Below are 27,622 nucleotides of genomic sequence, written 5' to 3'. Positions count from 1 at the left end.
TCCCAATAGCAGTGATATTTATTACCAAAAGGCACTCACTACATTTACTGTAATGATAGCACAATTAATACTGTGAACAATGTCCAACTACTGAGCAGATGCTGCCCATGCTACCTTAGCATGGGCATTTAGAAAACACTATGCTAAGCACTGTCTTCTTATGCATGTAGTGGTATACAATCAATACCGTAAAGCATGATAATACTGTATACTGGCAAAATAGCATGCTTTTTAGTTTTGTTTCATTTTTTGCTTTGAACTTAATTTTACTTTACTTTTTTTTTAACAAACATTGAGAGTCTTTAGCTGCATTCACACTAGCCTATCTCTGCACCCATACCAATGCAAACAAAATGGAAAGACTTTACATAACATTTTTGGTGTGGATATGCGTGTGATCTGAATGTCTTGAGCGTGTGTGTGTGTGTATTTGAGAGAGTGCGAGAGAATGGAAGAGGGAAAGATGCACAAAGTAATGTTATTTAACCCATGCATCTGTAAAGGGTTTGAAATAACATTATTGTAATACAATTCCTCACCCACATCGGAGATGCAAAGTGCTTGTTTGACTCGTGCACATTCTCAATAATATTGTCCATCCTTTGTCACATGAACATAGAAATGTACTTCATAGAACATTTTAATGTACATCACAGACGTTACATGGTACTGTAAGTTAAGTGGAACACTTAAGTCAAGTAGAACAAAGATGTCAGCTTACAGAAACACCCTCTAGTCGGTCAATTCATTGTATACAAGTTCCTGCCAAAATACACCTCTGTTTTCCAACAATTCTAAACCTTTATAGTATTCTGTCCAAACAATTGGGGATATTATTTCTTCCTTGTATTATGGCTTATCTTCCGTCCCATTGTCTTAAGCTGTCATCTTCAGAAAGCAATTTCTAAGTGCAATCAAAGGTCACCCAATGTTTCAAAGTGTGAATGCAGCATATTTTAGACACATTTCATCAACAACATTAGGACCACAAGCCCTGAGATTCAAGTGTTAAAGAAAGTTTATGAACTTGATTGCGTAGTCATACACTTAGACATTACACCGTTTAGCTCTAGGACCATGCACAGACAACATTTTGGCTGTTTTATTTTGTTTGTTTTTTTTTTCATTAATTTTGAAAGCTCATGTGTTGTGATGAAATGAGAACAACTATATTGAGTCGTACACTTCACATTGAACAAACCAGTGAGACTCTCCAGTTATTTTTTTTAAAATTTCTCAGCAGCTTACTTCTTTTGTCCGAAAATGTCCTAAGATTTGTACCGTATTTCTGACCAGCACCAACTCAAGTCAAAGTCCATTGCCTGCAATAGTCACAGACGTCCCGGAGACATCATAGCAGTCTGCTACTGCTTATTGACTGGGTTATCTTTGACTCTTCTGATTAGCAGTTAGCTTCTCTGTATGATTTTAGTCATTAATTCACCACGTGGTTGTAGAAACCGATGATGCCAATGTCTTTCCTTTAGGTTATTTGGGCACAGTGAATATTGAACAACATTATATAGGGATCACAACAGCCCTCTAAATATCAAGCATATGAAGTAGTGAGTGAGATGTAAGGCACATACGGTGGTGACGTTTAAAACCTCCTCTACCTCAGAGGGAAAAGCCAACAGTCCTAAGGAACCATCCGGAAGGATTTTTCTTCAAGCTCAGGTGTCTCTTTCTCAGTCTCTTTTTCTTTGGTCTGTAGCGGTATAAATGGCACAATAAAACCGTTCTCGGGCTTGCTCACTTCGACGAAAAGCGGCAGATCAGACAGGCTGGTGTTGAACTCTTTATCTAACCCCTCTTCCTCCTCCTCGTCCTCCTTCCTCTTCTCCATCTCCATTGGTGGAGTGCTGTAGGGCCTGCACCGTAGCTCATCTGGGATATTCTTCTTCAGCTCCCGGTTCTTGTTCCTCTTGGCCAGCTTGGTGACAGAGCTCAGGCGGTTGAAGATGTTGTCCTCTGAGGAGACCACACTGTCTGAGCGGCAGGGATCACACTCAGCCCCTCTCAGGCGCAGGTTGTTGAGTTTGGTATCAATGCTCTCCTGGGAGGAGGTTTTGTAAGGGTTGGTGTCCAGGCTGTTGAAGGCAGCGCGGCGTTCCGGGGAGAGCATGTCCATGGAGACGGCCCGCTGGTCCAGGCCCAGCTGACGGCGCTCCATACTGCGGATGGTGGCGGCCCGCTGGAGCTTGTCGCTGACCTCCACACTCAGGCGCCGGCGCGTCTCCCGGAACTCGGCCCGCACGTTGGCCTTCCACTCAGCCGCGTGGGCCTTGATCTCTCCGACCTGGGGAACACGGGAAGGTAAGCGTTTTGCTTGTTTACATGGTTGAACTGTTTGAATGATTTCTTTAGTTCATGAATGATCTTCCAAAGGAACGTTTAAGAAAATATTTTGCCAGTAAAGTTTTCAACTGATAACGCCACCCTCAAATAAGAATCGTACCTCCTCTTTTGTCTTCTTGGACAGGACCCTAAGCCAGTCACCGATCATACTCAGTACAGCAGCAAAATAGGCCAATCCCACAAGGATCCAGAACCACACTAGTGGTCTATACCAATTACGATACTCAACCCTCCGGTTCCCTCCTATAGGATGTAAAGAAACAACAAAACATCCAGCATCAGATACATGAGACCTATTTAGTAGGGCTAATCATAGCAAAACAATTACCTGATTGGATAAGTACATGGACCCTTGCCTGGTTCAGTCAATTTTCATCCTTTTGTTTGGTGTCTATTAAACATGTGCCAAATATTAAGTGATTGTACTGGCATTTTTTTCTACCTGAATAATTTCATGGATATATCTCCCAAATCACATCATCACAAAATAACCATAGTTTACTTACCCAGGAAGGAGTCCTGTATATGGAAACCTTGTAATGGAAATACATTTTTGTTTTAGCTTCCCTGACACTGTTACATGCTAACTATATTTGCAAAAACCAGTCCTATTTCTCAAATAACATTTGTGCTATGGATGCTAAAACATGAAAATGTAGCAACGATGTCAGGGAAGTAAACCAAAGCACTGATTGCTATTGTACTTCATCCATAGATGTCACTGTGTTAGGACATTTTGGAAGTGGGTGAAATATTCCTTTAAGCAGATGGGCTACAATCCAGAGAACACAAACGATCAAACTGCTCTTGTGTCAAAAGATTGATTGGGAAATAAATAACCAGTGCAGTGTGGCAGCCGCTTTGTCAGCGAGATCAAGCTATGAGAGACGCTTAATGGACTTCATTTCACCAAAGCAGTAAACACTGCATTTCACATCACTGCATCCCCAAACCCACCGCTATTAATGTTCAATCTATACCAGTAATAATGGCACAGAACTAGGTGCAATGTTGTGGTAGAAAAAAGAAAATTACATTTCAAAAGTACATCCTCTTGACTGGGTGTTATTTAGCTGACACTTAAAAAATGATTTAGAAGTTGTTATATAGGCCTAGCATTCACATTATGACATGTTCGGTGTGGTTGACTGAGGGTTATTTAGTGAGGATCGTTATCATTTCATAGAGTTATTTACACATATTAAGCTATCACCTGCTACGTAATCTCCTATTCCGATAGTTGTCAGAGTGATGACGACAAAGTAGATGGCCTCCAGTCCCGTCCAGCCTTCTATGTGTTTGAAGATGACTGCTGGGATGGTGACGAAGAGGATGCAACCAGCCAGGATGAAGAGCAACGTGGAGGCCACCCGTATCTTGGTCTGGCTGATTTGGTTGTGTTTGCGCTGGGGGAACAAGGACAACACACACGGAAATACACCCACAGGGTAATGGACACGCGCGTGCACAGACTTACACTCATTGCGACCGCTGGCCATGACGCGAAGGTCACTTTAACAGCGTGGCGTCCCCACGTCATTCCAGTAATGGGATTTATGACGGTGAAGGTGGAATCTAAAGGTGCGTAAGACGCATGATGATGCTCAAATGAGGCGTTAAGCCCGTTGTGTCTTGGAGGCTGTCGCAGAGGCTACGCTCAGTCCATTCAGGGTTTCCTGGCTGGCTGCTTCACTATAATACCACACGATGAAATATTTAACAGAGGGTCACTGGTGAGCCAATCAGAGTAAAGCACAACAATCGCCCCCTGGTCATTAACCACTCACAATCGAGACCCCGGAGATCATCAGCAGATGTTTTTCAACTGAGAAACACCAGTGTTTCTAAACTATATCCCGGGGTCAGCCACCTTGGAGAGCTGAGCTACGTATAGTTCCGGAAATAATTAGACACTGACCCATGTTTTGTTATTTTGGCTGTTTACCAAAATATACTCAAGTTACAGTTCAATAATGGGCTTAAAGTGCAGTCTCTCAGCTTTAAATCGAGGGTATTCACATCCAAATTGGAGGAAAGGTTTAGGTATTACAGCTCTTTAATATGTAGCCACCTATTTTTCAAAGGACCCAAAGTAAATATTACATATGATTTAAAAGCTGTTTCATGGACAGGTCTGGGCTATTCCTTTGTTATTTCTTCAATTAAGCAGGTAAAAGGTCTGGAGTAGATTCCATTTGCATTTGGAAGCTGTTACTGTGAACTCATAACATGTGGTCAAAGGAGCTCTCAATGTAAGTGAAACAGACCATCCTTAGGCTGCAAAACAAAACCCATCAGAGAGGTACATTAGGAGTGGCCAAATCAACAGTTTGGTACATTTTTAGAAAAAAAAGAATGCACTGGTGAGCTCTGCAACACAAAAAGACAACAGTGGTGGATGATTGTAGGATCCTTTCCATGGTAAAGAAAAACCCCTTCACAACATCCAGCCAAGTGAAGAACACTCTCCAGGAGGTAAGCATATCATTATCCAAGTCTACCATGAAGAGAATATTTCACGAGAACAAATAAAGAGGGTTCACCACAAGGTGCAAACCATTCATAAGCCTCAAGAATAGAAAAGAAAGGCCAGATTAGACTGAATAGAAAGGAATAGAAAAGCCAGCCCAGTTCTGGAACAGCATTCTTCGGACAGATGAAACAAAGATCAACCTGTACCAGAATGATGGGAAGAAAAAGGTATAGAGAAGGCTTGGAACGGCTCATGATCTGAAGCATACCCTATCATATGTAAAACACAGTGGAGGCAGTGTGATGGCATGGGCATGCATGGCTTCCAATGGCACTGGGTCACTAGTATTTATTGATGATGTGACAGAAGACAGAAGCAGCCGGATTAATTCTGAAGTGTATAGGGATACATTGTCTGCTCAGATTCAGCCAAATTCAGCAAAGTTAATTGGACAGCTCTTCACTTTACAGATTGACAATGACCTAAAACTTACTGGGAAAGCAACCCAGGAGTTTTTTAGGCAAAGAAGTGGAATATTCTGCAATGGCCGAGTCAATCACCTGATCTCAACCCGATCGAGCATGCATTTCACTTGCAGAAATACCCACGAACAAACAACAACGGAAGATATCTACTGTAAAGGTCTGGCAAAGCATCACAATGGAGGAAACACAACGTTTGGTGATGTCCATGCGTTCCGGACTTCAAGCAGTCTTTGCCTGCAAAGGATTCTTGACAAAGTATTAAAAATTAACATTTTATTTATGATTGTGTTAATTTGTCTAATTACATTTGAGCCCGTGAATTAAGGGGACTGTGTATGAAAATAGTTGCAATTCCTAAACCTTTAATTTGATATTTTCTTTTCAACTCCTTGAATTAAAGTTGAAAGTCTGCACTTCAATTGCATCTCAGTTGTTTCATTTCAAATCCATTGTGGTGGCGTACAGAGACAAAATTCTGAAAATTGTTTGAGTGTCCAAATGTTTCCAGACCTTACTGTACTTTGTTTCCTATTGAACCAGCCTAAAAGACCAGACTGTGCTTAACAGCTTGTGCTTCAACCATACTACGAGGGTGGATAATGCTTGTCTGTCTGTCGCTAACTCTAGCGTGCTGATAAATGTGTGGGCATGCCGTGCGTGGCTAGTCGAACTGTTCAACGATTCACTGTTGAACCATCAATCCATGGCAGAGTCAGACCCACGTTTTTATTTGTGAAAAAAGCATCACCCGATTTAGCAGGCTGTGGTAGAAAATATATAATGCTGTGATTCCTTCATTACTTATCATTAATGTTAGCCCACAACTCATGTTTCAGTCATTTAATTTGGGGTAAGAGGTGTATGCAATGATTTACCCCTCCCTAGAGCATGTTAGCAATATCGGATAAGCGGCCATGGAATTAACTGGATTTAACATGTAACTGTGTTTGAAACTCAAGTTATGAAGTTCACTTCTCTGTCTCTACAGTGTAGCCCTCTGGTATGTTCAAAAAAGTGAATCGCTGTATTGATCAATTAGCTCACTTGGTATGCTGTGGTGCCTAGTTAGTCCAAATCAGTCAATCAAGAGTTAATAAATGTTTGATGATAGAAACATGTATTATGTTTTTCAGTACAGCGTAATATATAGAAACTGTAACGTTTGTGTCGTTGTGCGTCTTTGTATGGTGTGAACTTACCCTGAACATTTTCTCCACCTTTGCAATGCTTTTCACAAATATGGTCCCCAGCTGGTCCCCCACACCTGCTAGCAGGAATCCAAACAGAGGGATGCCAAATATTGCATATAGGATACAGAAAATCTTCCCACCCTCTGTGCTGGGAGCAATGTTCCCATACCCTGTAGAACGGACAGACAAAAACAAAGACATGTTTTCTGGATGTGATGAGACCTACACATCTATCCAATAGTAGAAATGGCTGACCACAGTGGACTTGTCCAAAAGCATTTCAGTCCCCTCTCCATACAGATTCACACACCGTGGAGTCTATAAAATGCTAGCATGGCTAACACTTCTGTTTGGAGAACGACATATTTAAGCTGTCCCTTTGTTGCTTTGTTGTGTTTGCAATGTCCCTTTCCATTTGGTGTCAGTGTGGGGATAGATTAACCTTTCTGATTTAACAACAGACATGCCAGTGAACTGGAAGTGAAAGGCCCCTTTCCATCTTCAGTTAATCTGAAGCTGTCCAGTAGTTAAGAGTAAGGATTTAAAGGGTTCTGTTGAAAACAATGATATGACTGCTGCTATTGTTTCCACAGAGATAACACGAAGAGCAAAACAGACCCTATGAGTTCAGTTTCCAGCACAGATAAAAAAAGTAATTCCTGGACGTGCTTTTGTCATGATTTTTAGTCTAGGTCCGGGAAACTGGGTCATATTGAGTGGTTCCCAACCTTCTCTGCTTCAGGAACCACAAGCTTTAGACAACCACCAAATCACAGTAAAAAGCTTTCGAGGACCACCATTCATGGAATAATTTGACATAAGATATCTTGCAGTTTGAGTTTAGAAGATTTTTTTGTCAGTGAAAATAACTAATACCAGCCTGTAATTACTACAAACTGCATTGTCAAAATATATGCCCAATCGCTTTTTATAATACCATTTAGACTCCCAAAAGTTATTTTTGGAAGAAACATTATTCCAAATATACAGACAGTCGGAAGTAATGCTATAGTATTTATTGATATACAGTATCCAAAACGACAGGTTGAAAACCACTGGTCTGTCAACAGCACTACTGCAGTAGAAATGTCAGATCATTTCATCAGCCAGTCCACATGGCTTCAATCACTTCAAACTCCATTCGTACTGAATTAATGCTCCTTTTCAAATATCAACACAAACCAGCCGGTAGCAAGATGTGAAGGTTGAAACATCAGTTGAGCTGTGTTGACTTTTGACCGTCATCAAGAAAATAATGTAGACCATACCTCAATCTGACAGAAACATTATTTCCAGGAGTGGAGCAGCTCATTTCATTTTATCTGACAGATGACTCATAGTCACACACCAATCCCACATCCATCTCAAATAGGAAAACCCCCGAGAGGCAGTTTGCCGCTTGGTATATAGACCTAATTAACAGCTACAACGGCCTACAAGCTAACACAGGTAATAAACAGTATTTTCAGATGACAATACGCAGACATATTTTTATATTGTTTTAATGCTTAGGGTGTGCAGCAGTTTTAATCTGCAGGTCACACTTAAGCAAAGTTCTTGAATTGGTTAGAGCATTCGACTTCGACCCGGTAAAAACACCTCAAGGTAAAAGGATGAACGTTGGTCATCAATGACCGCAATATAAAGTCAAACTGCCACCTTTGCCTATTCCTGAAAATACTATTTGAAATAAAGGATTAAGAGAACAGTAAAGAAATAGCTGTTGATAGTTAATGTAACTCTAGCAGTGATAGATGGGTTTACGATAACAGTGACCAATTTAGGAGCAGGTGTGTTTACCAGACTACTAACACTAATCCGATATTAAAACCATTACCTATGGTTGTGATGACGGTCCCAGCGAAGAAAAAGGCACTGCCCAAGTCCCAGTGACTGGAGTTGTACGACGTGTCTCCTATCGGGCTGACCCCGGCGTTCACGGCGTCTACAGAGTGCTGCGGGAGAAACACCAACATAACACTGACTGGATCATATGAATTAGACCACAGATGGGTACACATGAGAGATTACATTCAAAACTGCAGCATTGCTCGGTGGCGTACACCCCCGGGGAATCCACCATTCTGCGTTTCTGTTGAACGCAAAAACGCCCTATCATTTGAATTGCGAATGGCTACACGTTGCGAGGGAACGTCCGCGTAAAGATCTGTCTAACTATCCCATTGTGATTTGTTTAAGGAGCCAGTTGCATAACATATGGCTGCGGCATCCCATCCCGCTGATGTCGCCTCTGCTCGGTGAATCACTGTGACTGCGCCACACTGAGAGAGAGTACGGCGAAGCGGCTGAGGCAGACGATGCCCACAATGCCCTGAGCAGCCTTCGCGCTCGCTGCCGGTTTGCCCGTCTGACCCGGCAGGAAGCCAGCAGGCCAGATGGAGCTCCGGCATGGCGAGCAACAGGATGCGTCTCAGGGTGTGAAGGGTGGTGTGATAGGTGTGTGTAGGCAGTTGAAGGGCAAGTGAATGAGGGCAAAGATGAAGAAGGGATGAACGTCCAGACTTAGAGAGCAGAGTCAAAGAGCCTAGCGGTTATACACGGTCATCGTACACTGTGGCGATACAGTAGTTGATGTCTGGCAATCTGCTGATCTACCCTGAGACCTCAGCTTTTTTTTATCAGCTCTTTTCTATCGTCTTTGCTCAGTGGGAGAACACATTGTGATTCACAGGAGACAAGGGATTGAACTCGGTTTGATTACATATGCTATCTGCTCCATTTTCCAAACTGACAGTCTTATCAAAGCTTAAGTTTGAACTGTAGAAACACCACTGATGCACTTTCATCTGCCCCAGGCTTTGTTTCTATCAGGGCTGTCCCGTTGAATAGTTCAAATAGGCCTGATCAGCATAACATGACTCTGAGATCTTTGGAAATGCTAAACTTTGAAGTATGAAATCTAGCGTCTGGTCCTCTTTCAATCCTTTTCCCCTATAAAGTGTTCTTGAAGTAAATAAGGAATATGTCCTCAATTAACTAATATAAATATAAATTATGATACAGTATATATCCATTGACTATTGATGAATAAAAAAAGCATTTGAGCTTAAATCAAGTTTTGGATCAGTCAAAAAAAAGCTTGTTTTACAGTGAATATATGGAGTGCAAATGTAAACAAACACACTCTACCCTCAAAACATAATTCAGTGTTATTTTGATGTCACGGATTGGTCAGTCTATGTGTCCTTAGTTCTGTTCATGAAATTGAGAATGACATTTCTCAAGGCCTATTCCGCAAAATTTCATTTAACAACACTTTAAACAGTCCCCATCCTATCTAAAGTGAAGTTGAACTCTTGGAGGACGATGGACATGGATAAATAAACACATTATTAAAACGAATGCGTGTCGGCCTATGCTAATTTTTATAAGCATTTTATTAACGTTCACTGTCCTCAGAGAGATGCGGAATTTCCTCTTCACCTTAGTTCGCTCCCCTACTCATACCCACTGGCGTTCATATCCCAGAGTCCCATTCTATTCCCCAGTTCATTAATTACATCTAAAGGACACTGCATGGATCAGAGGACTGGTGAAAAGTTGGCACTGGGTAACCACAGGAGCAAGCCAAGATAAAGAAAGGCAATTCAGCATTTCTTTCTGAATGGGTTTTACTTTGGGACACCACGCAAAAGATAAACTTAATCTTCTCTGAAGCACCCAGCACCATCAGGGATCTGCACTGAAATATGCATTTATAACCAAGTATGAAGGTAAGATCACAAGGATCAAGGCATGTTTTACACAAACTGTATTTACTATTTCATATTTTATTAGGACCCCCATTAGCTGCTACTGAGACACTGGGTACTTTATAACACGCATTACACAAAATAACACAGAGCGAAATATAAAGAAAATACATGTCGGCATCTTTTCACATTCCCGGCATGGAAGCAAAGGAGTTAGTTTTATTATTTTATCTGTTTGTTTGCTGGTTTTATTGCTAACTTGAGTTACTCGGGTGTAGTGTTTCATTCAGTCATGGTTCCATTCAGTACTGTTCCAGACATTCGGGAACTGTGAAGAGACCTCTGAGGGCATGTCTTATGTGGTGTTGGTGTGTGTCTGAACGATGCGCCATTTGACCATAGACGCATTGGCACCTTCTGCACATCAATCCCTCACACAAAGACCAACAGTGGTGCAGTAAATCTCTTCACCACCTTGAGCTGGGAGAAAGTGACATGCATGGTATCGACCAGCTTATTGCTAGTTACCCATTCTGGAATTGACTGGAGCGCTTTGTAAAGAGTGTCAGCTATTTATTAATCTTTGTGGCTGCGGTCAGCATACTGCAGCCACACTGGCTTTATTCAAGGTCATTGGAAGGTCAACACTCAAAATAATAATAGCCAAATCTAGCTGCCCTGCAGTACACCAAACATAATTGAATTTGTATTAGAAAGGTTAATTTTAAAGACATAGGATATTTAAAGATGTCAGGTCACTGTGGGTTGTTAAGGACTAATGATAAGGCTGTTAATTTCTGGTCCTGGAGAGCTTAAACTCTTCTGGTTTATGTTTCTACCCCTTGCTTACATCTCAGATCTGAATCTCTATTGAATTAAGAGTGGATGATAAATGGAATTGTTTCAGAATTACAGAACCAGAGTTGAAAAAACATTGCCCTATGATAACTGACACTCTGTTTAACCATATTGCTTTTGTGTGGCTTTCTATTCATATCATGAATTCTGTCATTCTTTCTTTTTCTTTTATGCACATATTAATGGGCTAAAACATGGCTATTTGTGGAGGCATTCTCTTTAGACCAATGTCACATGTATGTTTCTTATATTTAGGGCGTATTGACACCACATGCAGTAATGTAGCTTATCTTGCCAAGCAAACTTGGCATGCTGTGACACTGTTGCATTTTCTCACTGTCACTTTTGCAAGGCAGCAAAAGACACGTTTAAAACATTACTTGGCACAGGGGGACTATATTGGTACTTGTTGGAGGATCAATGTCACTCCCTATTCCCCTAAACAGCTGAGAGGAAAAAAAAACCTGACTCAAGAGATTTCACAGGAGGATGCTGTCACTGTCTTCAGAACTGACAAAGTGCTGAAGACAGTATATATATATATATATATATATCTAACCCCAGTGGTCTGACCCTGCCCTGCCATTACCTGGCTGTCCAATGTGTTGTATCCATGTCTGGAACTGCCGGTTATCTGCCCATGTCTCTGCCACTGAGAAATCACTTTTCAAGGTACATCTGGGGAGTTTACAATGCTGCATGTATGAAGAAAGAGCTGTGAGGATATAGGGTACGAAGACTTGTGGTATAATTTGTGGATATACGACATTATTTTAAAGTGTACATATGAATGTTTACGTGATCAATGCATCTTGTTCCTGCCTTGTGGAAGTTACCTGAATAGGTTCATTCTGAACACATCCACGTACCCAGTTAGAGGGTGTGCACACTTATGCAACCAGGTTATTGTGAGATTATTTATTTTTATCCCTTTAAAGATTTCTGTTTGTTTTTCAAATGAATTGTTCACGTTATAGGTCACATTAAAGGTGGGAAAAGTTCTGACATTTATCTTTGTCTCATTCTTTTACATCACAAGAACCTGGCATTTTAACAGGGGTGTGTAGACTTTTTATATCCACTGTATGGGACAGATTAAATTACATATTGCTGCCTGGGTTTCCCATCCTCCAGTGAAAGGCTTCTGTAACTCCCATAACTGTGTCAGCAGTCGCATGAAAACCCAAGCGATTTCTCCTCAAGCGAGAGAGCCTGGAGAAGGAGGGGGAGGCTGAATGAATCACTCGCAGACACGCTCCACACCTCTGAATCATGGCCCTGGTGTTGGGTAATTACTAAAAGCACCTTGGTGGGTAGGATTGACACGCCATAAAACACCAAAAAAAAACACCACTGACCCCTCCAACAGCCCCCCAGCCGGCTATGGTATCTACACCAAAGGCTGTAACATATGCCAGACAATACTGACGCGATTGCGGAGCACAAAGCAAGCCGGCAATCTGCAGTACCCAAACAATGTCAGAAAAAAAACAACACCAAATGAACCAAATGGCTTTGGAATGATTGATTTTTTTTTAAAGATTCAGTGTGATGGAAAGATCTCATCACCAAACCATTACGGGCACTGCAATATATCATGTTCCGGTTCTAACATGATGCGCCCTATTACTGCACTTAAGCCAACCAATTGACAAGATACCGCAGTGAGTAATCAGCTTAATTCCAAAAAGCTGAAATTACGCCAGAGTTGGAGGTGCGGTCGACATTCCCCCGGCCACACCTCCATCTACCCTTGGTCTTTCAGGAATGTAGACCTTAATGAATAATTGATTTCCCAGCAGATGCTTTTAAGGCTCACTGCTCGATATAGCCTAGCCTTCCTGCACCGCAAATGTGGGCAATTATCATTGCATCAGGGTGGCATACTGTTGCTTTAACCAACGCAGGACACCCTATCAAATGTGAAAGGCTCCACATTAGCACTTCTGAATAGCCCTAGTACTCGTACTGACGCTTCTAACTTCTAAAATGTTAAACACATCACACAGTTCTAGAGTAGCACGGCCTCCAGGGTGACTCAGGGGTCAACTGCATTCTGGATCCAATCCCTGGATAGTGCAAACACATTTTTACCATTCTTCCGGGTCACAGAAGCTGATTGGTTGTGCCAGAGCTTAAGGGAAACCAATTGGTTGGTCAGAGCCAGGGTATGAGGGTAATGCAACATTTAAAAAATGCGTTATTAGCTGTAATACTCTGATTGGTTAGAGAGCTGATCCCTGAGTATGATACAGCAGAAGAGTCATCAGGCACCTTCCATAGACTATTCTGTGTTTTACAGGAAAGCAACCTGAGTTTGGCTTGGTGACAATCTCATGTTAGCTGTTGATTACAAAATAATGTACTTTGCCATCTCTAGAGAGGTATTGATCCTAACCCTAATAGCCCTATGCTATTGCCAAATTCCCTATGGCTTCTGAGGTCAACTGTAATAAAGATAAATGACCACCACTTGTGTCACAGTTAAAACAAAACAATTACAAACCAGCTCACGTTCGCTCATTGCAGGAACACAAGATCCTAAAGTTCTTGGAAGAGAAGTTTTCCAATTAATTTGTGATTAAAGTTCACACGGGTAATCATGTGTTTCAGCGTGTATTGTTGGGAGCCCGGCCAGGATGGAGCTTGGCTCAGTTACAAACCCTGCAGTTTGTTTCCGAACACTGATGGGACTGTGGCTTGCGTCTGCCTGCATTATCCTGTCCATAATCATCCATGGTTTCATGGTAGAGGAGTCAATACCTGGCTGATCTAAACACTTGGGTGTCACTCTGGCTGTTTTATGTGGAGCTGGAAGTAGCTGGCAATGAAAACCCTGCGCTCTTGCAGAACTGAAAGGTCTGCAGTACAAGTCAAATAATGTCCTGTTTACTAGGCTTCTTATGCATGATTGACTTCTTCTAGGTTTATCTTAGATAGGAGCATCTATTATTTTGAGGAAATGTCTTGGGCTAGGTCAAAGAGCTTTGTCTAAATATTGACTAAAAGGGGTGCAGGACTCCCCTTTTGGCAGGCAGGCATACTGTTGAAAGTCAAATGAATCAAGGTGGATCTCAATAATGCAGTCTATGGAATTATTTATGTACTGTAAGTAATATACAACTGCAGTATCACAAGTCTCAGTCAACTTGATTAGAAGCTATACAACTGATAGAAATTCTAAAATTGTGCTTACAGTTAGATCCATTTATTTCTCATTCACTGGGGCATCTGTTATAGCTATCCAATGCTAAACATAGCATAGCACCACAATACTGTGTCGGTATGCTAAGCTAACGCCATGCCAATTAGCTTAACACTATGTGTCGGTATGCTATACTAACGCCATGCAAATCTTTAGTATTCAGAATATCAATCAGGTGCGGTTCACTAAACCACCTGACACAACCACTCAATAGGTAGGAATGAGCATTTCATCAGTCTGATTTATATTCTCCACCACTTGTCAGTCGCGTCTCTGGGCCATTGTCATGCCACCCACGGTTATAAGTGTCATTAGGCATAATGATGAGGAGCATCTGGTGGTGGCGGACAAGACCTGTAGGATGGCGCATCCTTGCAGTCAGGATTGTGGCCCCAATGGTAAAAAAATATATAGATCTGCACCTACCCTGTTAACCACTCTCATTACACAGACACACACAATGGTCCATATAACACAGTCACCCCAGTTATCACTCTCATTACACAGACACACACAATGGTCCATATAACACAGTCACCCCAGTTATCACCTTCATTACACAGACACACACAATGGTCCATATAACACAGTCACCTCAGTTATCACTCTCATTACACAGACACACACAATGGTCCATATGACACAGTCACCCCAGTTATCACCTTCATTACACAGACACACACAATGGTCCATATAACACAGTCACCTCAGTTATCACTCTCATTACACAGACACACAAAATGGTCCATATGACACAGTCACCCCAGTTATCACCTTCATTATACAGACACACACAATGGTCCATATGACACAGTCACCCCAGTTATCACTCTCATTACACAGACACACACAATGGTCCATATAACACAGTCACCCCAGTTATCACTCTCATTACACAGACACACACAATGGTCCATATAACACAGTCACCTCAGTTATCACTCTCATTACACAGACACACACACAATGGTCCATATGACACAGTCACCCCAGTTATCACTCTCATTACACAGACACATACAATGGTCCATATGACACAGTCACCCCAGTTATCACCTTCATTACACAGACACACACAATGGTCCATATGACACAGTCACCCCAGTTATCACTCTCATTATACAGACACCCCAGTTATCACTCTCATTACACAGACACACACAATGGTCCATATGACACAGTTACCCCAGTTATCACTCTCATTATACAGACACCCCAGTTATCACTCTCATTACACAGACACACACAATGGTCCATATAACACAGTCACCCCAGTTATCACTCTCATTACACAGACACACACAAAGGTCCATATAACACAGTCACCTCAGTTATCACTCTCATTACACAGACACACACAATGGTCCATATGACACAGTCACCCCAGTTATCACCTTCATTACACAGACACACACAATGGTCCATATAACACAGTCACCCCAGTTATCACCTTCATTACACAGACACACACAATGGTCCATATAACACAGTCACCTCAGTTATCACTCTCATTACACAGACACACACAATGGTCCATATGACACAGTCACCCCAGTTATCACCTTCATTACACAGACACACACAATGGTCCATATAACACAGTCACCTCAGTTATCACTCTCATTACACAGACACACAAAATGGTCCATATGACACAGTCACCCCAGTTATCACCTTCATTATACAGACACACACAATGGTCCATATGACACAGTCACCCCAGTTATCACTCTCATTACACAGACACACACAATGGTCCATATAACACAGTCACCCCAGTTATCACTCTCATTACACAGACACACACAATGGTCCATATAACACAGTCACCTCAGTTATCACTCTCATTACACAGACACACACAATGGTCCATATGACACAGTCACCCCAGTTATCACTCTCATTACACAGACACATACAATGGTCCATATGACACAGTCACCCCAGTTATCACCTTCATTACACAGACACACACAATGGTCCATATGACACAGTCACCCCAGTTATCACTCTCATTATACAGACACCCCAGTTATCACTCTCATTACACAGACACACACAATGGTCCATATGACACAGTTACCCCAGTTATCACTCTCATTATACAGACACCCCAGTTATCACTCTCATTACACAGACACACACAATGGTCCATATAACACAGTCACCCCAGTTATCACTCTCATTACACAGACACACACAAAGGTCCATATAACACAGTCACCTCAGTTATCACTCTCATTACACAGACACACACAATGGTCCATATAACACAGTCACCTCAGTTATCACTCTCATTACACAGACACACACAATGGTCCATATGACACAGTCACCCCAGTTATCACCTTCATTACACAGACACACACAATGGTCCATATAACACAGTCACCTCAGTTATCACTCTCATTACACAGACACACACAATGGTCCATATAACACAGTCACCCCAGTTATCACTCTCATTATACAGACACACACAATGGTCCATATGACACAGTCACCCCAGTTATCACTCTCATTATACAGACACCCCAGTTATCACTCTCATTACACAGACACACACAATGGTCCATATGACACAGTCACCCCAGTTATCACTCTCATTATACAGACACCCCAGTTATCACTCTCATTACACAGACACACACAATGGTCCATATAACACAGTCACCCCAGTTATCACTCTCATTACACAGACACACACAAAGGTCCATATAACACAGTCACCTCAGTTATCACTCTCATTACACAGACACACACAATGGTCCATATGACACAGTCACCCCAGTTATCACTCTCATCACACACACACACACACAGACACAGACACGGTTGCTGCAGAAACAGCTACACAATGAAAACAGGCAGGGCCGGTTCTAGGCATCAGCGACACAATTGGTCACTTAGTGACCCTGACCGCTAGGGAAGGGGGCAACAAATAAAATGTTGCTTAGGCCCCTCAAAAGGCTAGAGCCGGCCCTGGGAACAAGAATGTGTAGTGTTTAACTAGTGATTATATATGATCTTGTTCCATTATGTAACTAATGTTTTGGAATGACAAACTCACATGTTAAAGGTGTATTCCTGTTATGACCTGGCTCAAAGTCTATAACTAATCAGGTTATTACTTGTTATGACCTGGCTCAAAGGCTGTACCTAATCAGGTAAGAACAGAGGAGTGTGTATCCTTGGCCACGCTTTATTGGCCATATACCACCCTAAACACAGATAGTTCCTAATTGCAGTTAAAAAAATATATGAAGTACTTTACATTGGATCAATACAAAATGAATAATAATCATACCCGTGGTATATCATCTGACATACCAAAGCTTTGAGCCAATCGTCTTTAAGAGCTCAAACCATCCAGTTTATTAATGTAATTCTAGATGTTGGATGTTATGTGTTGGATCTTTTCCAAAATAAAAATGTTCCCAGCATATTATGAGAGGGCTAGCATTTATGACAAATCACTGTACAATTTCAGCATAAAACTGTCAAATAATTGCACCAAACCTATTAATTGTATTAAGAAGAGGGCTTACAATATTTACAAAAAATGTCTGTATAGTATGTTTCGAGCTACAAGACAATGAATGCAATTAAGCCAATACAGGTTTTCACCCTACAGCAAATATTTGTGACAAATCTGACTAAAATTATCACATCTCCATGCAAAACATTATATAAACATAGGGTGGAAGTTTAGCCTAGCGGTAAAGAGCATTGGGCACTCATAGGAAAGATTGAAAAGATGAAAACCCCTTTTGTTTCCTTGAGACAGTTATCACTAACTGCTTACAGGTCAGGTGATACCTGGCAAAATAACGGTAATAATAGCCACTACAAAATCAAGCAGATAAAATCTTTGGGGAATCGTGTATGATCAGACAAAAATGTGCTTTAATTACACTTCATTCCACATAGACTTTATGGCAGGTTAGAATTTAAACTATTTTTCAGAATGAAAATTACCAGTGCTTTTTATTACCTGGTCCGGGACAATTTATAAACCCTGGTATTACGTGCAAATTTGATAGTAGTGGCACCATGTACGTACAAAAAACAGCATTACATTTTTAAATGTTGCCAACATTATAACAGGTCACTTTCAAACGTTTCATTACAAAACCTGAGTTAGACAGTGAAAGAACAGAATGTGCAATGATGACATCAGTGGTTACTTGTTAGACATGCAGAATCAAATTCAGCAAGTAAATGTAATTACAACTATCATGTTAACGCAGTTGTTACTGTGCAAAATTAGATACTAATTAGGGCATCTTAAGATGTAGTGTTAGCTACTTTTATACACCAACCTGTTTAGGATGTCTGGCAGTGTTTACTCAATAGTGTTGGTGGTGGGTCTTGGATAGGGTTGGATCGATACAGAGTTCAGGTTTCAGTAGACCAGAGTCCCCACTAGGGAGCCCACACAGATCATGAGGAGACAGGAGGACTCAAGTGTCAACTGTCTTAGTGGCTGCATTTGTCTTTCCCTACCTTGATGAGTGCCTCCAGCTCAGCCGGTGAAACACAAGGGTGTTTCTGCAGGAACGCCGCCTTCTCCGCCGTGATGGTCACCTTCTGGTTACTCTCGAAGGGCTGTTCCAGGGCCCGGAATACCAGTCCTCCGCCCACCAGGTAGGCCACCACCACCACGAACACTGCCACCACAGTCTTCCACTTCATGACCGTGAACAGGGGCGAGCCGTCCTCGCCCACCGCCTCCATGCTGGCCACCATGCTGGAGGGTCGCGACGTAGAGAGCCGGGGGAGAGTGCAGCCCATGGGGTTCTGCATGGTGGCCACACTGGCCTGCACCAGGCTGGCGCTCATCATGCCCGGCTGGATCTTTTTTGGGGGGAACAGGTTGGTGTGGACCGCCACTGCAGGGAAGAAACAGATTAAACCTTATTTGAATTTGCCGCAACATTGGTAAGGTCTGTTACACGTAGCAGTATGCTGCCGGTTCAGGGAAAGCTCTTCCTCCACTGTCCAAACGTGGGGGGGCCAATGGTCCACTGCCTTGCAACACCAATACTGACCTTCCACGAACATCCTAAGGTGTTTTACGGTTAATGCTGAGGAGGACGTGGAACTGCCCCACGCGAGGCTTGAACCAGCAACTGTCTAAACACAACGATGGCTGTCACCCGGGTAGCGTCGTCGGCCGCCGCTCCACAAAAGCCGAGGCCCTTGGTGAGCAGGGGAAACAATTGCTTCAAGGTCTCAGAGAAAGTGACGTAACTGATTGAAATGCTCCCTCCGCCAACCGACTAGCAATTTCACACCTGTTACGTTTGCTCCCATTTACATATGCTTTCCACTTCTCCATTCCCAGGTAAGCAAAGCAAATGCTACAGTACGTAAAGAAGATTAAGAATCTTCTCTTGGTAGGACTACCACACTAAACTGGGCTTTATTTCTGGGGCAATTTGATCTTAATAATGTATTTCAGCCCCAAGAGTAGGCTATGACAATGAAATAGTAATGCAGTGTCTTGATGGGTGGCAGAGAGAGAGAGATAGGGTGAATCTCTAATGTGTTCTGTGTGCTTTCTGAAAACCTATTATGGTTAGGAGCAGAGCTGTGCCATGAAATGTTCCATCAGTGAGTGGATTCATAAACTCTGGCCTTGCATCAGCCGCAAGCAAAGGTTGAAACTACATTTTTATTTTCGATTAAACAGTATATATGACAGATTTCATCGATGGAAGAATGACAACCTCATGCCATACCATGAATTATCTTTGAAAGATAAAACTGCAGTTGATTTTCCTTCATGCGTGTTTTTGTGGTTATAAACAGCCACTATTCAAAGCAAAAGCATCCAGGTATGTTATTCAGTTTCAATGCATCTATTTCATATTTTATACTGTTAACATGCCAACGTTTAGCACTAGACTACATTACATAATGTTATGATTAAATGGAAAGTTCACAAAAATGATTAAATACCCCACTGGTACCCTTAAACTGGTAGCAGTCTAAGGACATGTATGACAAAGATCAAATCATGTCCGAGCAAGATACCAATATGTACATTGTTCATCATGTTCTAATCCTCCGAAACTATCTCAAACTGATTGTGAAATGCAGCGCATGCACATATTATTAGATTATTTGAAAAACACACAAAAAATATCATATTGTCACAATTACATATATTCGTGGAGCAAATCCCATTGACATTTTGTTGTGGATATTTACATTCTTTCGGGAAAACAATGTAATTTTGTAATTTGGGTGAACAATCCCTTTAAGAGTTGTCACGGTTCTAATATATGCCCTCTCTTAAAAGATTGTCATAATCGTGAAAACCAATAGAATAAGTGTTGGTGATTTATGTAACAATTCACCCATCCTGTGAGGAAAAACATTCAGTACACTTGTCTGGCCTGTGCAATGAATTTTAATGAGCAACGCCAAACACAGCCTGCCTTAAAAGGAGAATAATTTTAAGTGAAACACTTTGCTGGATGTAGACCATAAAACACGGCTGACATTTCTCCCAGAAGGTCGTACGGATGAAGAAAGTAACCGCGCTGCACTGGCGGATGAAAAGACTGGATAAACATGTGATCGTGCGCAAGACGAGGACAGCCGCATGGACGTGCCATACATGCAGGATTGGCGGGAACTACCCATGCAGAGCTCAAGCTCTACCAAAATCCGATGAGGTATAGCCCTAATTCCCTTTTACAACATGTATATGCGTCAATCACTGTCAATTACCCCTACACTAAAACGAATGAAAGAAGAAATAAGACTGGGTTATTGACTAAACTGTGCTTAGTTGCAGGCCTGTTAGACATACAAGACCAACATGAAACATTGTTCTTTCGTGTTTGAGATGTTGGGATTGAAAAATGCTACAACCAAGTTGCTGGTAGAGTATCTGCTAAAAGTCGTGTCCTTGCCTGAACCAAATCTGATGGTAAAGCCAATCCCCAATACAGAGGTGCGCTCTTTCAATGAATTTGAAGGTAGGCTATAAGAGGTTAGCCTATGCAGTATAAACGCTGGCGATGTATTCTACTTTTTCTGCAGATGTACGTTACTTTGGCGGGTTGCAGCCAATGTGGCATTATCTGCAGTTTCCCTCGGCTAAATGCTCAGTCAATTTACTATCATGCATTTAATTCTGTATTGGTTTAGCAACGTCACCAAGTGAATGTGTGCGTGATCAAATGAATTAACAGTCAGCAAACAAACAATTGTTGTATGCGCCATTAATAGTTGGATATATGCAACACATGTTCGTGGGTGGTGTACTCAGCCATTAATATATCAATAACAAACAGGTATGTTTATCAATACATTTCAAGCTGCATCCATAGTTCAATTTATATAAAGGATACTTTAAGTATGATAAATTAAAGAAACTAACCTATTATAATAGATTAAGTAAATTTGGGAGCATTTATCTCAATCGATTTGTGTTCATTGATTACCAACAAACGTTCCAATACAAACCTGGCGGAGGGTTGGGGTTCCCTGGTTTTCTTGGGTTCTCCGTGGGAAATTTCATCTTGATTTTCGGTTTGCCACGATTAACAAAAACCTTGCCGAAAACAGCGGTAGGAATAAAAAAAAAAATCCTTGTTTTTATGTAAAATCTTTCAACGCTCTTACTATGGAATCCCTTGTTTTTAACCGAGACAGGATAGAGAACGGTAGGGAGTAAAAACACATCATCCGTGTCTTCTTTTGCTCTTGTCAGTGAGAGCGAGGTGCACACCCGGATTAAAAGGTAATTGTGAGCTACCCTCTCTCATCAGTAGCCTGTACTACTAGAAACATCAGCGCAGCGCACACCCACTATTGCTCGTTGCACCACAGTCCACAGCAGACCAATTGCATTGTAAACAACGACAAAATACAAACGGAGTCGGAGCTGCAACAGCGTTGACGAACATCACGATTACATGTTCAAGAAATGCAGTCTCAACCGCTGCAGCAAACGAAGACTTCAGCAAAGAAAACCATTGTGCTTGCAGGCCTAGCCTACCGTATCCAACAAAGGAGCGGCGTGTCTCTCCGTCTTGTGCGCCGGTTTCCTTAGTGCGCCAAGTGGCGGATTCTTATGACTTAAAAACTAAGGGGCATATGCCATACAAAGTTCAACCTCGAGATCTCTGATATGCTAGCATTTTCGATGTGCAGGGCATTTGCTAAGGACCGCTGGTCGTGTGTGCCTCCCGAGCAAAAATCTTACAATTGAAGTATGTCAGTGGATGGGATTTACGGAATAAAACTATAAGGAGGCAATATGCAAATAGTGGCTCCTGCCACAAAGCTTCATAATAGTCTGTGATTCTGGACATTAAATTATCCAATAATATGAGTATCCTCTAGTGATTGTTGAAATTGAACCAATTGTTACATTAAAATTTGGGAGTAAAGCGTGTGATAGAAAATAAAATGATGTTGTGGGACAAAAATAGTGGAAATGCAAGCAGCACAAGCTAGAAATGCTAAATTATTGTTCTATAGCGTAAATGCTGCATTTTATATATTGATTACCCAACAGTGTTTATACTGACATGACTTACGAATGTACTTAAACACTGTAACTGTAATCACACGACTTCTTAAGCGGAACACAAAATATCGGCACTTAGGCTATTTACAGTAAGTGGACATGACGCAGGTTTTTCAGCACCCTGGATAGCTGCTCCAGGCATTGGGACAATGGTGCGCAGAGGTGGAATGGCGCTCTCCGTCTCTCAGATCATGTGCCTTCTCCCTCTTTCTTTTTCTCTCACTACACACACAGAAGCACCCAGCTTACACATAACGATCGGAGAACCATATGTCTAATAGAGCTTGCTAAGAGCGTGGCTGGCCTACGGATTTTTGCATAAAACCATACCTAAAAGCTCTGGTAATGGTGTAGGGAAGCTGCTTTGCTTTGGAAAATGTTCAGCACATTTAAAGAAGTTGACCATAAAATATAGTGTCTTAGATATTTACTAAAAAACCGTAATGAAAATACAATGTCATGTTATGGGAAAGTTCTTTCATTTGGTTTCAAATATGCTAAAAAGTTCAGATCATGTGAAGAAACAGCCTCTTTCTGTAGTTATTTAATTTCTGCAGCACATCATTTCCCACAGGTTTCCTTATGTTTCAACTTAAAGTAATGTCCTCAAATAGTGTGGAGAATGTTCTGAGATAACAGTCTTCTGTGGGAATTTGAATATCAACACATTAAGAAAGTGTTCCATAAAACACTCAGAAGACCGAAAACCTTTGGATTGTTATTTAAAAACATACACTTTACATTCCCAAAATTACCTCTATCATTTTATGGTGTTAAGGCTGAGTGTGGGGTCTATTACTAAGTACTTGTTGCATTTGAAATTGGGTCTGTTTGAATAAACAAACGTATATATTTGACATACAGCTTTGTATGTAGGTTTTGTACAGCAAAACCCTTCAAACTCTTTTGAAAAGTGTGTTTTTGAGTCAATACAGCAGAACCCATAATTAGAATATGCACATGAAGCGCAAAACTAGGCACTGAGGGTATAAATGAAAAACACTTGTGGCTTTGGCTTTTTATGTGTTCAGGGCATAGCAGATTGCAGTACAGTTGTGGCATACATGTAAACATGTACATACTGGTATCCAAATGTGTCAAGTATGAATGTGTTTTCCAAGTATATCAATTCAAATTATGGGAAAAAAGTTATTTTCATTTCTCAAAATGTTCTAACACTCCTCAAAACAACAAAAGCACAGTACAAGAAAACAAAAACATTTGTGCTAGGAAAAAGGAACAGAAAGAAATTAGGCTACATCTGGCCTTTCTGGATCTGGCTATAAGACCTCATCCACATCACATGTGAGGTTGTCTTGAGCTAATCAGCGTGGAACGTCTCCTGGAGGACCATGTCCAGGCCTGGTATGGTCCCTGATTGACATCTCCACAAGCTTCCTCCTTTGCCAGTAGAAGGGGTTTGCGTTGGTGGGGTTGGCAATCATACACCTTCCAACGCCATGCAGAGATTAACTCTTCAATAGGATTCAAGAACAGAGAGTATGGGGGGAGATTGAGTGCCATGAAAAGGAGGTGACCACAGCAGCCAGTGAATACTCCACAACAGACTAATCCCTAATGACCAGGGGCCAGAGGAGCCCAGGTATATTATCATCTGGGATAATGTTAGTTTACACATTATTCAATTTCTGGACACCCTCCACAACAGACTAATCTCTAATGACCAGGGGCCAGAGCAGCCCGGGTATGTTATCATCTGGGATAATGTTAGTTTACACATCATAAAATGTCTGGGCACCCTCAATAACAGACTAATCCCTAATGACCAGGAGCCAGAGGAGCCTAGGTACATTATCATCTGGGATAATGTTAGTTTACACATTATTCAATTTCTGGACACCCTCCACAAAAGACTAATCTTTAATGACCAGTGGCCAGAGCAGCCCAGGTACATTATCATATAGGATAATGTTAGTTTACACATTATTCAATTTTTGGACACCCTCCTCAACAGACGAATCCCTAATGACCAGGGGCCAGAGCAGCCCAGGCATGTTATCATCTGGGACAATGTTATTTTCCACTGGGCTGCTGTGGTCCACAGGTCAACCCCTTTTCATGGCACTCCATCTCCCTCATACTCTGTTCTTGAATCCTTTTGAAGAATTAATCTCTGCATGGCGCTGGAAGGTGTTTGATCACCAGCAAGATGTAGACACATTTCTTTCTGCTCCTTTTGTCTAGCACAGATATTTTAGTTTTCTTGTACTGCGTTTGTGTTGTTTTTAGTAGTGTTAGAACATTTTGAGAAAACAAAATAACCTTTTCCCTTCATTTTAATTGATAGTGTGTTATGTTTGGAATACACATCCACACTCAACACATTTGGATACCTGTGTGTATTTGTGTTTACTACATGTATGACAATATCTTTTTGCCATCTGCTATGCCCTGCACACAGCAAAATAGTGTTTTTCATTTATACTCTCAGTACATAGTTGGCGCTTCATGTGCTTATTCAAATGATGGTTTGTGTGTACTGTATTGATCCCAAAAATATTTTACAAATTTTGAAGAGTTCTGCAAGGATTGTTTGCTTTTGTAAGGGATGTTTACTGTTTTACTGGTTTGGTGTAAGGTTTTGTGGATTGTGTGTAGAGTTTTGCAAAAATAGCCTACAGTTTCAAAGATAATGCCTAAGCAATCAGAATAAAACTGCTATTGAGGACACACTTTAGGAATCCTCTCAGAGATTTCAGGCGCCATCTCCTGTTACATGCCTGTCATAACAATGTCTTCCAGTGGAAGAGGAGAGCATGCCATCTTCTGGCCATCCTAAATAATACAATTTAAAGAGTGTTTGGTTTCCTAGCAAATACGTATTCCTATGAGATATGAGGCAAAGTAGGAACAGAGTTGGGGAGTAACAGATTACAAAAAAAAGAGTAACTGTAATCTGTTACGTTACCAACCAAAATATTGTAATCGGATTACAGCTACTTAAAAAAAAAATTTAGATTACCTTTGGATTACTTCAATTGAAAAAGGTGTGCAAAATAATTATGACATGCTGTATGTTTGAGTTTATTATTTAATGTTATAAAAACATTGTTATTTGATCCAAAATGTGAATTGTGCGCCTCAGTTGTGTGTGTGTGCTCATCAAGCACGCAAACCCATATGGAAAATAAATATATTTTTGCAATGCAAAATGTATGTAGAATGTATGATGAATATGTGTCGAATACATTTAACTTAATTCAAAATACATTTCAGGTATCAAAATGAATTTCACCTTTTATTCTTAAATGTATTTAAAAATGTATACATACATTTATCTTTATTCAAAATACATTTCAGGTATCAAAATGTATTTCACCTTTTACTCTGAAATGTTTTTAAAAATGTATAAATACATTTAACTTAATTCAAAATACGTTTCAGCTATCAAAATATATTTCAGCTTTAATTCCGAAATGTATTTGAAAATTTATAAATACATTTCAGTTTTGTCCAAATGTATTTCACTGTCCGACAACCCTCCCAATTGTAACAATGTCCCCAATAAGCTAAATCACTTTGAAAGGACGTTTGATTTTGAGAGGTTTGGACAGCACAGTGCAGGAGAACACAGTACACTGGATGTATCCTGCTGAGGAGAGTACATTAGTGTAGAGTACAGGACATTCCATCTGTCCCAGCTACTACAGTGACAATGGAGATTCTCATTACGGAGTTGGGCGAATCACAGGATAGTCTGGCATCAGAACTCACAGAGTTGGGCGAATCACAGGAAAGTCTGGCATCAGAACTCACAGAGTTGGGCGAATCACAGGAAAGTCTAGCATCAGAACTCACAGAGTTGGGTGAATCACAGGAAAGTCTGGCATCAGAACTCACAGAGTTGGGTGAATCACAGGAAAGTCTGGCATCAGAACTCACAGAGTTGGGTGAATCACAGGAAAGTCTTGCATCAGAACTCACAGAGTTGGGTGAATCACAGGAAAGTCAGGCATCAGAACTCATTTACAATTGATTTACAATTCCCGTTTCCATGTCAACTTTAACGGTAGGGACTACATTTTGATGCCCCCAAAGAGGCAGAATCATTCTACAGACAGTGTATACATTATAATTCTTCACAGTCATTCTACAGACAGTGTATACATTATAATTCTTCATAGTCATTCTACAGACAGCGTATACATTATAATTCTTCAGAAATGCTAACACACATTTCTGTAATGTGTACTACATCTTCTCAAAACTATAAACACACATCATAAATCTTACACCATTTTGAGCCAGACCTCTCACTTTAAAAAAACAATAATGCTCAAAACCATACTTCTGGGCATACAAATTAAACTTTAAAAGCATAAAATACATTGACACTACGGAAGACCCAATGCAAATTATGTACACAAATACCACACTTGTCAACATGTTGGAGGTTTTGCACTGGAATTTACAGATAATTGAAATTTAGGCCAAGAAGACAAGAGGGGAAAAGAGATTTTAGACAGTTAAAGGGGTACAGCCATAAGTTGGTTTGTTGTTTTTGAGTGCATTTTCATTTTTTTTTCAGCAGACTAACAATATAGTACCAAATCGATAATCCCTGAGCTGTTTCCTTATGGTGCATGAGTGAAAAGCTATTTGTAACAAGTAGCTGTACAGGGGCTGACCTTTTCCACTGTCTTTATGTTTTCTAAGTCCTGCATGTTTCTCCTTTCAGACCTTTGGCACCACCTAGTGTACTGCAGTTATACTTTCACCAGTAAGTCTCACATTCCTGAAAACCTTTTACAACACAAAAAATGTTGCT

The 27,622-nt window shown here is 41.0% G+C and overlaps 1 protein-coding gene across 1 annotated transcript; it reads right to left on the bottom strand.

Moving 5' to 3' along the window:
• kcnk10a (potassium channel, subfamily K, member 10a) lies at window positions 1-22,433 on the bottom strand. Its single transcript, XM_010882288.5, has 7 exons — window positions 21,765-22,433; window positions 18,789-19,174; window positions 8,344-8,461; window positions 6,516-6,676; window positions 3,572-3,764; window positions 2,459-2,601; window positions 1-2,299 (listed from the first exon to the last, which is right to left on the bottom strand). The coding sequence occupies exons 1-7, from the start codon at window positions 21,817-21,819 to the stop codon at window positions 1,640-1,642; spliced, it is 1,716 nt and encodes a 571-aa protein (XP_010880590.1). The 5' UTR covers window positions 21,820-22,433; the 3' UTR covers window positions 1-1,639.
• Between the last annotated feature and the right edge of the window lie 5,189 nt (window positions 22,434-27,622).

Source organism: Esox lucius, chromosome 18 (genome assembly GCF_011004845.1).
Source record: "Esox lucius isolate fEsoLuc1 chromosome 18, fEsoLuc1.pri, whole genome shotgun sequence".
Classification (NCBI taxonomy): Eukaryota; Metazoa; Chordata; class Actinopteri; order Esociformes; family Esocidae; genus Esox; species Esox lucius.
The sequence above is the reverse complement of the archived record's forward strand: the minus strand, read 5'-3'. Positions and strand labels throughout refer to the sequence as shown.

Bases quoted from the DNA above. Each gene is read 5' to 3' on its own strand.
- kcnk10a (XM_010882288.5), bottom strand. From the start codon at position 21,819: ATGAAATTTCCCACGGAGAACCCAAGAAAACCAGGGAACCCCAACCCT. The intron at 19,175-21,764 runs GTTTGTATTGGA...TCTTCCCTGCAG, and splicing joins GAACCCCAACCCTCCGCCAG to TGGCGGTCCACACCAACCTG. The intron at 2,602-3,571 runs GTGATAGCTTAA...TACATCCTATAG, and splicing joins AATAGGAGATTACGTAGCAG to GAGGGAACCGGAGGGTTGAG.